Source organism: Lupinus angustifolius, unplaced genomic scaffold (genome assembly GCF_001865875.1).
Source record: "Lupinus angustifolius cultivar Tanjil unplaced genomic scaffold, LupAngTanjil_v1.0 Scaffold_702, whole genome shotgun sequence".
NCBI lineage: Eukaryota > Viridiplantae > Streptophyta > Magnoliopsida > Fabales > Fabaceae > Lupinus > Lupinus angustifolius.
This window is the reverse complement of record NW_017728027.1, coordinates 1-13,738: the sequence shown is the minus strand read 5'-3', so window position 1 is coordinate 13,738 and position 13,738 is coordinate 1. Positions and strand designations below refer to the sequence as shown.

Sequence of the window (13,738 nt, the reverse complement as noted above, 5' to 3'; positions counted from 1 at the left end):
TATATATATATATATATATTTATTGAGAGTGTAAAAAACTACTATATTATAAATGTATAGATTATTTTCTCTAACTTAATTTTGAATTAAATTGTGATTGAGAATTAGGAAAAACACAAATAAAAGGAATTCTAGTCATGTATATAGAAGAGAAATATAAATATAAAAGGAAATGAGTTATTTGAAATAACTAGTAATATTAATTTGTAATATCAAGATGTATTTCACACACTTCTATCCATATTAATCACAAAATAAATATTAATTTGCAAGTTTTCGACGTATTTTTTCTGTCAGAGAAGAAATCTGTAATTATTTGTTGCAATAGTTAAATATTAAAACGGTTAATTTTCTTCAATTATAATTACCGATGTAATTTTAGTTTTTAACTTTATTATTGTAATTGAAGTTGGTAAAACAAATCTCTAGATATTAAGAAAACAATCACGTTAAAATAGATTCAAGTTTTGTTAAATCGTTCAAAATAAAAGTTTGCATGGTATTTAAAAATTATTTTCAAATAATATTTTTAAACTTTTAATTTTTTCTTTACCTTCAAGTCAGTTTATTGATTTAACTATATTGTATTCAATACCTTTTTATCACGTGAAGATCCACTCAATGTATTGAAAATCTTTGTACATATTCACCCAATATCCATCTAATTAAAACCAAATATATTTTATTTGGTAACTTTGTTGAATATATCTTTATTTACTGCAACACAATAAATAATTTTTACTTGTGTATTTTATCCGATGACCTTATTGAAACTAAATCAACTTTTTTTGCTAACTTTATGTGCATGCACTCTTATTCACTTATGCATTTCACATTTATTTGAAATTAAAAAAACTTAAAATTTACATTTCTTTCCTTTAATTCAATTTATTATCATCTTTTGTTAGACAAGAATGATGACTATATGTTTAAAGGAAAAGCTATCTTGTGGTATATATTCTTTCTTCCCATAAATGTTGTTCTTGAATTTGTTTGTCTTAGATGATAAGGTCTCACTCAATTCTTATACAGATCAAAATGTTAAATATTCAACTCTTACAAGTAATATTTATTAGAAATGATAATCACATATCTCGAAATACATTAATTCATTGAATATTATACCCAAAAAAATGTTATTGTTAAGGATCAAATCATTGCCTTGGCCATTTAAAATCTGTTTATGTGGTGCACATTAATCCAATGCCCACCTAATTGTAATCAAATGAATTTTATTTGCTAAATTTATGTGAATATATCCTTATCTTCATAGAACTATATTTCTAAATGCTAAAAATATTGCATAATAGTTTGAAGAGAAATGATAAGTTTACACTCAATTTAAGTTACACTAATTATATTTAATCTCAACTATTTATTTTCTTAAATCTAACTGACCAAATGAATGAGTAAAACAAATGATGAGAAAGAAAAAGAGAAAACTTAAATAACTTTTAAGTTTCATTCATTTAGTCCGTTGAATTTAATAAAATTAATGATTGATATTGAGTATAATTAGTGTAACTTAAATTGAATGTAAATGGATCCAGCCTCTATTTTGAAAACTACATTCCTCTCAATTTTTAGAAAACAATATATTTTGAAAACTTGATTAATTCTCTGAAATGAAGTTTCCTTCTAAAAACTTTTATTTGAATGATAACATTCCTAAAATATTTGGTTATGATATAAAATTCATTATAATATAATTCCATCCATATGAAAACTAGATTATAGGAGTCTATTCTATTATAATAATTATTATATGCCTAAATATTGGTTACCTTATGCGGTGGAAGATCATTATTATTCATATTTTGGATATTCAATGAGAAATACTTACTATACTTTCTTTAAATTTTATTAGAACTAGGGTGATTATATTTTTTATATATTTCATTTTAAATTATTAAAATGTATTTTTGTATTGGGTATATCTTCTATTATAATTTGTTGTCTTTATTATAATGTCTAATTTAAAGTGAAATATGTGATTAATGTGTTGGTGATGATTATCTAGGATAATAATTTTTTTTTTGTAAAAATTAAAAACTATTAAGGGTAAAACTAGAAAGTGAAATGCACTATATAATATTATATAGTAGTCACATAATATTTTTCCTTATAATAGAAGACATAAATGATTACCTACTACTTGATGTTTTTCTTTTTCTTAGTTATTATATGTGCAAATGAAAAATGAGAAAAAATGTATGTGTTATCTGTATAAGAAATATTAATATCATTTTATTATATATCATTCATATTTAAAAATAATATAAAATAAATGATGAATGATGATAAAATAATAATAAGATGTGGTAGACACAAATAGTATTTTCCTATGTTCATATTATATCTATTTGCGGATACTTGTACAAGTAACGAGTATTTCTGAGTACCTAATAAATTAAATTTGTAGTTTAATTATATATTTATATAATGTGTAATAATTAATATATATAAAAATAATTTTTATAAAAGAGATTTCAGATAATTGTGTCTTATACTCCTCTTATGATGACAATGGGAAGTTTTGATTCTATTGAATGCTAAATTTAGTTTTCCAAGACCTTTGTTCATTCGGGCTTTTAGGATGTTAGACTTTTAAGACTAACCTATTTAAATATATTTATTATAATAAAGTTTTAAATAAGTTGTTAGGTTATATTAAACTTTTAAACATGATAGATATAGATTTGAGAAAAACTTAAAGAAATGAATAGGTCATACTTTAAGCCTGCCATATTTTCAAATATACTATCGAAAAAAGTAGGGTAAAGGAAGTATAAAATAGTGGACAAATGATTATAGAAGGTTTATTTGTCTTAATCACAATTTATTTCAATTAATATTTTCCTTTTAATTTAACATATTTTCAAATTTTCCCTTATTTGATATTCCCACCAAATTTATAAAAAAATTAATTTAGGAATTACCTTAACATGTGTTCCTTTCACGAGGCAAACCCTCTTTTTATATGATATATATTAGCTTTTATGCATTTTTGTTTTATTTTTTATCATTAATCTTTTACTAAATTTTAAATTTAATATAATTGACTTATATGGATGATAAATAATATTTTTAAACAACTATAATGTTAATTTGTATTAATTATTAATTTTTTTAATCTTAGTGAGTTAGGAAAGTTTAAATTATAGCTGTTACCATATTATAATAATAATAATAATAATAGATAATAGATTCTTCACCTTTGATATATAGAAATTATCTTTAATTTTTTGATATAATTAAAAGTATCTAGGGGTAATTTTTTGATATAATCTTTATTTGTTAAGAGAAAAATATGTATCTATTACGGTGTACGAGTTTTTTACATTATCATTATATTATTTATCCTTCATATTCAATCATCATTAAATATTAAATTAAATAAAAATAATAGAAATGAATAATGATAATATACTAATTGTGTATAAATATTTACATTATTAATATATATATATATAGATATTATACTCATTTATTAATGCGTTAACAATATATAATTTTAGTAATAAATATGAATGCATATATTTATATCAATTAATCAACCAACTACCTCATCAAAACATATGAAATAAAATGTATCTAAATAGAGATAAATTATTTTCCCTATAAATGTTTGGTATTCTATATGTCACTCGATTTAATTGATATAGAAAAATTCATTTTTAAAACCATTTAGAGAAATATCTAATAACTTAATATATTTCTATCAATTAAATGGTAGGTGAAATGATATAATACATATTTTAGAACAATAAATTTCCCCAATATATATAATTATATAAGTGTTTTGAATAACATTAATTAACTTATATATCATTTCTGATAGTATCAAATTATATTATAACTTTATTAGTATATGAAATCGCTAGTTCGAAAAAGGGTATGTTAATAACTTTTTTCTGAATAACGTGATTTTTAATCAATGGTTGATTTTTTTTTCTAGCCATTTACCACTTAGTGATTTATATGAATATAGTTGAAGGTAATGTAAAAAAAAACATAGTTTGTGTAAAAACAAACAAGTTGATGAAGTTGTGGATTAATAGAGCACTGTCCATACAATTTGACATGTGTAGCTAAGGTTACATCTTATTTGAGCATATTCCAATCACATTTTCCTTAAAAACCAATCGCATGTTACTCCTATGATCTCAAACTAACTCATTCTCTCTCTCTCTTTTTGTAGTGTGTTGTTTATTTCACTTCTATAAGCCATTCCAAACTGCACCAAAAGCATTGGAAATTGTACTACTCTTTAAGATGTCAAGTCTTCTTCTTAGGATGAGTTTTGGACCAATAGAAGACACAAACTCCTTGTTGGGTTTTGCATGCAAAAGTCATATTATTGAAAGAACACAAAGAAGGTTCAAAGGAGTCACTTTTGCAAATAAGGCTTTTGCTTTATCAAGTGCTGCTGTAGTAGCAAACCCAATAAGATCTTCAGAGGAGAAAGTGTATGAAGTGGTGCTTAAGCAAGCAGCTTTGGTCAAAGAAAGGAGTAGGGATGCAAAGGTAGCTTTGGATTTGGATACTAAACCAGTGGAAAATGGTGAATTCAGCAATGGAGATCTATTGAATGTGGCTTATGATCGCTGTGGTGAAGTTTGTGCTGAGTATGCCAAGACATTTTATCTTGGTACTTGTTTCTTCATCTCAAATGAATTTTAGTTCATTCTTTTAGTTCATTTTATTCTTGAATTTGGCTTCAATTTGTATCAAATATCCTAATATCAACTTAGCCTACAGAAATCTTCCTATTATATACTACCATGTACCATTTCATTTATCAGAAACATTCATCTCATCAAAAAAATTATCTTTTTTAACAAATTGTATGTTTCTTTGACAAGAGAAGTGATAACTAATAGTAATATAGATTGATTTCTGTTGATTGTTTTATACTGATTAGTACCACTGATGCCTCATATATTGGCTTATTTCAAGGTGAATAAATGAGTAGTATAATGATATTGTGCACTTGACTTAGAGAAATGATTCTTTACCATGATTTGGAATTGAGAATCTGGTTGGATCAGTATCCTTGAACCATGTAATAATTTCGATGCGACTTCTCTTCTAACTGCAAATTGTAGGCACACGATTGATGACCGAAGAGCGCCAAAAAGCCATCTGGGCAATCTACGGTATGTCGTATGTGATACTACCCTGCATTTACTACATCATCTGTAATGAGAGTTGTGGTCCATTTTTGTGAAATTGACAAATGAATTGTGCATTGGAATATAGTGTGGTGCAGAAGAACTGATGAGCTAGTTGATGGTCCAAATGCTTCATACATCACTCCTTCGGCATTGGACAGGTGGGAGCAACGACTAAACGATGTCTTTCAAGGTCGTCCTTTCGATATGTACGATGCTGCCCTCTCAGACACTGTGACTAGGTACCCTGTAGATATACAGGTATAATCCATAAAGGCCCAACTATTATATCAACTTCTCATTCTTTTCTATAACATGTAATATAAAATTATTACATGATCAAGATCGATAAAATTATTAAGTGAGTTTATTCAAAATCAACTGCGAAGATGTGATTGAGAACATTGATAATAGATCGTGTAATAATTTCTCTATGTTAGACCATATCTAATGGATTGCATAGAGTTATATAGATTTTCATGTAATTGTTGCTCGAGTTATATAGATTGCATAGAGTTATATGGTTACGATGGAAGGGAGAGTAATGCTTACACAAATATGTAAAAGAAATTTGACAATTCAAGTTTAACCGATTTTGACGGAATTATAGAAAGCACTTTAACCTGTTTGTTTGTCTCATTGATTAGCCTTTCAAGGACATGATAGAAGGGATGAGGATGGACCTGAGAAAATCGAGATACAACAACTTCGACGAGCTCTACCTTTACTGCTACTACGTTGCTGGGACAGTAGCTCTTATGAGTGTTCCTGTAATGGGTATAGCACCTGAATCAAAGGTTTCAACTGAGAGCATTTATAATGCTGCATTGGCACTAGGCATTGCAAATCAACTTACCAACATACTCAGAGACGTTGGCGAAGAGTAAGCTTCTTCGAACACATCAATGTCATGTATAGAATTGAACCAAAAAGAATCTTATGTCATTTAATCTACTAGGCATAGAATATCATTGAATCTCAAGTATGAATCATTGAATCCAATTCAACCAATAATGTTACATATGCACATTTATACATATATGATATATCACCTTACATTTGTAAAATCTCTACCAAGTTAATAAAAACAGAAGATATGAGATCGATTTAAAAAAAACAAATAAATATCAGAAACTAGAACACTTACTTTGCCTACTTTTTTCTTCCTTATCATTACAGTGCTAGGAGAGGCAGAGTATATCTCCCACAGGATGAATTGGCAAAGGCGGGCTTATCAGATGAGGACATTTTCTCCGGGCAGGTAACCGACAAATGGCGGAGTTTCATGAAAGGCCAAATAAAGAGGGCAAGGAAGTTTTTTGATGAAGCAGAGGAGGGAGTTACACAGCTTGATGCAGCTAGCAGATGGCCTGTGTGGTCATCATTGTTGTTGTATAGGCAGATATTAGATGCTATTGAAGCCAATGATTATAATAACTTCACAAAAAGGGCTTATGTTGGAAAAGCTAAGAAGCTATTATCACTACCTGCTGCTTATGGTATAGCTCTTATAGGCCCTCAGAAGTTAAGCAAAATGGTTTTGGGTTGAATACTATAATTTGAAAAATTCTGTTGCATAGATTATAGGTTGCTGCAACTGCATACTTATCTTGGACTAGAATTGTTCACATATTTAATAACCATATTGTAGAGCAACCCATTCAGTTAATTACTGGACACAGCATGCAAGTATGCAACAGTTAGTAATAAATTTTATATATTTTTTTTAAATTAGAAGAAAGCTTTAATTTCTTTTTATTCCATAGGCAAGTAAAGCTAGATTTCTAGCTGAGGAAAATGGACCTGAGGCTTCACCTTTGTGGTAGCACACTTGTTCATTTGCTCAAAGTGTTTCAGTAAGAAAGGTCTAATTTGATAACATTTTTTTAAGCATTCATTCACAAATGTGTCTCAAACATGGTGTTACATGTGAGATTGTGAGTGTGGTTTATTTGTTCTAGTATATCATATGTCAACTTAGAATGAATATAATATATTACAGATGTGAGTGAAGTGTCATCTGAATATTCATATTATGAATTATGAGTGTTCATGTATTAGAACTCATTTGAGAAACATTCCCTGAATGAAGTGTCATATGAATAGGTTAATGCAACTTGCATGTTATACTTGATGCAAATGATCTTCTACTCTACGAAAGAAAGACACGTGTCGCAATCTTCATCTAGTAGCAATGGTGGTGACAAACTCTTCTATTTTAAATAAAGTGTCCGCGATTCCGCCTTTGCGTTGTTTTCTCCAATAGCAATGGAGGTGATAAACTCTTCTTTTCTGTACAGAATATAGATGTGTGACTCCTTTCATATGAAACAAATCTTGTGTTTATTTCATGGATACTTTACTCAAAAAATTGCACTATCAATCTCAGCATGTGATAATAGGAATCAAACCATGGAAATGGTTCATTTATTAATATTACATGATTCTCCTATTTTGAAGGAACATATATTTTTACCTTCATTTCTTTTGGTCCAAGAATTGTAAGCAAGTACACCAAGCTAGTAAAATACTCCCATGTTCATTGACCCTTTATTGGCGAAATATACTACATTTGCTATCCCTGTAAAACTAATTCAAAAAGCCAATATCTTAAGCAACAAGGACATGGACTTCATCTTTTCCTCACTCTATGGCCTAGACTTTCTCTACGAGACGAGGAAGATGAGGATGACAACATGGACAAAAAACGACCAGAATGGTGGTTACTTTCAGCCATGTCCTTGTGAAATGCCTTCTGCACATCGTCTTTAAGTTCCATGAAGCGTGCTTTCTTCAATTTCTGCTCTTTTTCTGTGCCTTTCTCTAGGAAGAAAACATCGGCCATATCATCCTCTAGAAAATTATCAAGCACCTCAGAGCAATGGGGGAAGAAGCGCCTACCGTTTTCAACTGTATAGACAATTCAAAAGGTAATGCTCAAAGAGTATTAGTAATAACATGAAGTGAAATCTCTATCCTTCTTTTTATCCACCATGGAACTTGCATCAAATTCATTCCAATTCCTTATGATTTTATTAAATGTTCGGTCTAATATAAATTTGAACAAGAAATTGGATTTCTTTAGTACTTGTTTGTTAATTTCTTTTCATTTTTAGTTAAACATACACTCACTGTTAATTACAAAAAACAGTGATATAACCAATTACTTGTTACCAAGCCTAATTACTCAGATAACAATACCAATACCAAACCAGACCAAAAGATTTTTCTTTTGTTGTACATATACTTGCACATGCCTAATTTACCAACATGGTTAGGATATTTTTTTGTAAAATGTCAAAAGAAAAATGCTGGTCCATGTGATTTTGGGAGGGACTTACTAAGTACTAAATATCAACACATATGACATAAGGAATCATCTGCTTGAAACATTCTCATGGACATACCTGTCTTAAGAAGGGAATGCACGAGTTTTTTGGTCCGAGCAGACGGAGTTTCATTTAGATCTACTTTTAGATTGCCACTCGATCCCTTCAAAGCTGTGGAGCTTGAATACATTGATTTTGAGTCTTCCTCAGCATTCTCCATGGCTACCCTTGCCTCAGCAGGATACAACAGCCTAGCAAATGCAACTGTAACATATACACAATGTTGTTTCAAGTTGAAACTTTCAATGTAAAATAATAAAATAGTCTCTTCTAAATTAGTGAAGTCGGCTATATTGATTACACAATGTCATTATGTTTTGTCTTAAACCATGTCTTCGGAAGAAGAAAAATTAAATCTTAGGCTTTTTTTATAGTTTCACCTATAGCTGTTTCAATTTCAATAAGTCCAAAATCTAACTTTATCATGCAAATATTGTTTTTAGTGATTCTGTTCATGCATGCATATTCCTAAAATAAATGATAACTACTAAATGGTCGAGAGTCATATTTATTGAGAGAGTGATAAACAAGTAAAACCTCTATTTTCAAGGTAATCAAGTCTCATGTGCAAATCATCAGCAGTTAACTCTGATGAAACCGACATGTTGACAGACATAGAATTTCTTCTCATCTCTCTCTCAAGGACATCAACACAGAGCCTGTCTTTGTTAGATTCCTTTCCTTGCATTGTTTTCTCGTGGTAATCCTTGCGCCTAGTCAACCTTCGACATATTGAAAGTGCAGTTTGTCCATCAGGAGTTGTATCTGATGCACATGCCCCTTTTTTCAGCAGTGCTACCAAAATGGATGGATCTTTTCTTCTTGCAGCCACATGAAGAACTGAATATCCTCTCACATTTCTATGGTTAATATCGGCGAGGCCTAAAGTAAGAACCTCTTGGACAACCTTAGCCTGACTATAGGCACAGGCGTAGTGCAAGGCGCAAGCATCATCGAGTGTGACACTAGACTCATTCAGAAGAAGCTTCAGTAGCTCAACATCATCAATGTCCAATGCTTTATGGATTTTCCTGATACTTTTGCTATTCAAAGGTTCCACTTCCATTGCATTATTAGGTGTGGATTCTGGATGAGGTTGAACTTGGAGCGATTTGATTTCAGTTACGACTTCATGAGGGAGTTCTTTTTCCAAATATATGCTGTCAAGGCCAGACCGTGCTACTCTCTGAATGCAATGGGAAAGAAGCTGACTTAATTGGCAGTGGAATGCGGCCATAAGAATAGGAACGACATCTTCCACTAGAGCCTTCTCGGCAAAACTTAGGAGATGCCTCTGCATCAATGAAGAGATATATGTTCAACTTAGATAAGCAAAGTATATAGCCATGTCAAATTTAATTCTCTTCACCATATTATATACAAAAATGTGTAAATTGTTTAAAAAATGAAGAAAAAACAACTAGAAATGAGACTACAGGAAGCAAAAAATACCTGAAAAAGTAAAACAAGCTCTTTCATTTGAAAAGTGGCAGAAGCATACATCAATTCCAAAGCATAATCGATAGCAGGGCGGCAAGCATCATGAATACATGATTCATCAACACATGTTTTCACTTCTAGTGGTGAACCCTTTAGTTTTCCGGTATACAAATAATGCAAGAAAACTTGGAATGCTTCATAACCAACCCTCCCATAAGGCACCAATTCTGACATTAGATACCTTGGCTTTCCTTCCTTCATTGAATCCACATTACCTTTCTTAAAAAGCTCATGAAAAAATGAACTACGTGAAGCCAATATACCCTTATGAACACCGACGGACATGCCTTCAACAAGAATCTCAGCATCACTATAATCATATTCACTGTCAATCAATAACTTCTCAAGGCTTCCACTGAGTCTACTTAGACTCAAAACTTCAGTATTTGCCTCGTGCTCATTGCTAGAACCATTCGATAAGAGAGATGACACAAAGCTCAAGGATGATGATGATGCTTCATTTGCACTATCCATGACCCCAAATATACCAGGTTCCAATTGAGTCATAGTGACTTTATTTAGAACCAAAACAAAGAATTTAACCCCTTATATCAATCAACTAAAAACAGCATATTCTATAGCTAAATTAAGGATGCCTCAAGTAAGCAAAATCACAAAAAGACATTGTTTCGATCCCAGCACTATAATCACTTGCAAGTCAAGCAACAAAAAAGTAAGATACCCAGAAACAAAATTGAGATTATTCACATTATGGTAATCAATCTAATGACCCATAGCAAAAAAGTTTAAATTTTTGCACTCAGCTATTATGGAATAGACATAAGAAGGGAAAAGAAAGTTTCAAATATGACATATAAGGTGACCCTTTGAGATATGGTTGAAGATTAACTAAGAAGCAGCATGAGAGAATGAAGCATGTAGAGGCATGAAAGCTGAGCTAGGAAGCTTCAAGTGGCTGCAAAATGAAAAGAAGGGAAGAAGATTAATAGTTTAGTTTATGGCTTTATGCATCAAGAGTGTTGGTTAAGGTGTTGTTGAGTACTTTCCAATATAAAAGAGACAATAGAAGACTCTGAGAAAGAAAGCAAATGAGGAAGGGTTGACCAACAAATTCAAGAGAGAAGATAGAGAAACAAAGAAAGAGAATGGTTGGTTAATGATGCTTGGTGACCAATAGTACTTGGGTCCATGAAATAGAAAGTACCTTGAAAAAAGTTTAATATTTATGCAACCATCACTATTTTTTCACACTATTGGCTTATCATTCAATGTTAATTTATATTACTTTGGCTTAAAAGTTCATTATGATTAACATATAAATGATAAATAATGTACCGATAGTGACAGTATAAAATACTTACATTCTCAGTATATACATGTTAAATTCTATTGAAAAATGATGAATGTTGTTTTTCCTTTAATTTTAAGGATAAAATTATTTTATCATAATATATAACACTATGTGACAGCCACATATTTTGAAAGAAGTTATTAGCTCACTCATAAGGTGAAAATATCCAAATAACACAAAATAATAATAATGGAAAGACTAACACTGCTCAAATGTAATTAGAATGAAATTTTTCAAGTGGTATTTTCTATGATTCAAAAAGGAGGGTCAGTTAGGGTGAGCAGGACCCGACCCTACCCACTCACCCAGTATAGTTCAGTTATGGTCGGGTCTAAATATGGTCGGGTCTGATTGGGTCTAAGGCCATGTTCGGGTTCCAAAAATAAACCCGGTCAATATTTAGGGTTGGGTAGGGACCAAGTATTACCCGCTCGTCCCGTCCTAGGGTCACTCGCTCATCTTGTTTGTATACATTTTACTCAAATGTGTACAGAGTAATTATATCATTTTGGTCAAAAATATCATTTATTCTTTAATTTTTTTCATAATATATACATGATTAATAATATATACATATATCATTTTATATATCAAACTACATATTCATAATAATAAATAATATTGAGAAGTCTTTATCTAAAATGAGTATGCATTATATTTAATCGGGTCTAGGGTCGGGTTGGGTTTAAAGACTGACCCGATCACTATTTAGGGTCGGGTTAGCTTTGGGTCTAGGTTGTGTCCGAGTTCAAAAAAGTGACTTGGCCAATATTTAGGGTCGGGTAATGACAAACTTTAACCCGTCCCAATCCGTCTCATGCTCACCCCTAGGGTCAGCTTTGAACGTCCAAAAGATTAATTCTTATCTATAAGTTTGAGGGATACCCTTGATAATAACAAAAAATCCTCCACTTTTTTTAAAAAAAAATTCACCCGTGAGTCCATGAACTCCCTCTAGATGAGATCAATGTTATGAGAACTAGACTCTGACTGTTGACCGGACTTGAAAACAACTCTGATTTATAATCTTAATTGAATGAGGGGTTAGACTGCTTTGAACCAAGAATATTTCGGTCTGATTGTGTTAAACTCGATTAAACCATAATAATACGGAAAGTTAATAGAACAGTTCACATAGCTTTTATAAAAAAACGGAATCCTACTCTAATATCTTATTTTACTTCGGTTCGAAAAAGATGAAGAAATGTTTCTTAAATATAATTATACATAATTATTAATTATATAAAATCATTTGATATGATAAACTGGTTTAACCGTTTAAACCAGTTAAACTTAATACAATATATCTTCTTCGGGTTTTATGTCAGATTCGAATGTGAGAGATTTATAATTTTCAAATATTACTATGTACACCAAATTCTCTCTCTTATATTATGTTTTTATTTAAAATAAAAATATCTCCATCCCTTCTTCTTCATTGATGCAGCGGCTGTAAATTATGCAGTAGTAAATGGTTGAATGGTGAATCCGAGTTCTGCAATATAGGTGCGTGAATTATTGAAAATTATGCACAATTTTCTCATTTCTAGGTTTATTCCTTCTGAGACACAATTTCATTTGAATCTTCTAAGACACAATGCATTCCTCTTTTTCAATTCATTCACATCTCAATCACAACGAGATCAACATAAAGATCACAACTTTGCGGCCTCTTATCTTATTTCCTCATGTGGGTTCTCCCCTGAAACCGCAACCCTTGTTTCAAAACATGTTCGATTCAAAACCCTAGATAAACCAAACGCGGTTTTAGCTCTTCTCAAGAAATACGGATTCAACCAAACCCAGATTGAGAAACTCGTGCTGAAACGACCTTTGGTGCTTGTTGCTAAGGCTGAAAAAACCCTTTTGCCCAAACTCAAGTTCTTTCAATCTATTGGGGTTTCAACCACTGTACTCCCAAAACTTATGCTTAAAAATTACACATTATTAACAAGGAGCTTGGATAAGGTTCTTATCCCTCGTTATAATATCCTCAGGAGTGTTGTTCGCAGTAATGAAGAGGTTGTTGGAGCTTTGAAGAGTGGCGCCGTTGCTTTTGTATATTATGATCTGATCAGTAATTTTATCCCTAACGTCAATGTTTTGAAAGAATTGTGTGTGCCTCAAGCTTCCATTTCCCATCTGGTGATGTATTACCCGGGCACAGCATATACAGTACATTCGAGATTTGTGGATGTTGTCAATTTCGCTAAGGGATTAGGGTTTGATCCTCTGAAAGTATCGTTTATTGGTGCTCTCCATGTGCTTCTAAGTTTAGAGAGACCGAGATGGGAATCGGGGTTACACTCTAACCAGATGTGGGCGAGAAGTGAAGCGAGGTTACAGCCTTACCAGAAGTGGGC

The 13,738-nt window shown here is 31.1% G+C and overlaps 3 protein-coding genes across 4 annotated transcripts; 2 read left to right on the top strand and 1 right to left on the bottom strand.

Annotated features, from left to right (window-relative positions):
* The first annotated feature begins 4,211 nt into the window (after positions 1–4,211).
* LOC109341831 (phytoene synthase 2, chloroplastic-like) lies at positions 4,212–6,855 on the top strand. The gene is made up of 5 exons (XM_019579805.1): positions 4,212–4,651; positions 5,109–5,159; positions 5,263–5,435; positions 5,822–6,057; positions 6,354–6,855. Exons 1-5 carry the CDS (start codon positions 4,276–4,278, stop codon positions 6,721–6,723), a joined length of 1,206 nt encoding a protein of 401 aa, XP_019435350.1. The 5' UTR covers positions 4,212–4,275; the 3' UTR covers positions 6,724–6,855.
* Positions 6,856–7,624: 769 nt separating this feature from the next.
* On the bottom strand, positions 7,625–11,007 carry LOC109341830 (regulatory protein NPR3-like). 2 transcript variants are annotated; one of them, XM_019579803.1, is made up of 5 exons: positions 10,678–11,007; positions 10,016–10,631; positions 9,101–9,857; positions 8,582–8,767; positions 7,807–8,084 (listed from the first exon to the last, which is right to left on the bottom strand). In XM_019579803.1, the coding sequence occupies exons 2-5, from the start codon at positions 10,568–10,570 to the stop codon at positions 7,807–7,809; spliced, it is 1,776 nt and encodes a 591-aa protein (XP_019435348.1). In that variant the 5' UTR covers positions 10,571–10,631; positions 10,678–11,007. The 2 variants fall into 2 exon arrangements, with proteins under 2 accessions (XP_019435349.1, XP_019435348.1); XM_019579804.1 differs by having other exon boundaries at positions 7,625–8,084; positions 10,016–11,007.
* Positions 11,008–12,772: 1,765 nt separating this feature from the next.
* On the top strand, positions 12,773–13,732 carry LOC109341829 (the record flags this gene model as incomplete). Its single annotated transcript, XM_019579802.1, has 1 exon — positions 12,773–13,732. A coding segment is annotated over exon 1 (830 nt), but the record flags the coding sequence as incomplete, so codon positions are not given.
* Between the last annotated feature and the right edge of the window lie 6 nt (positions 13,733–13,738).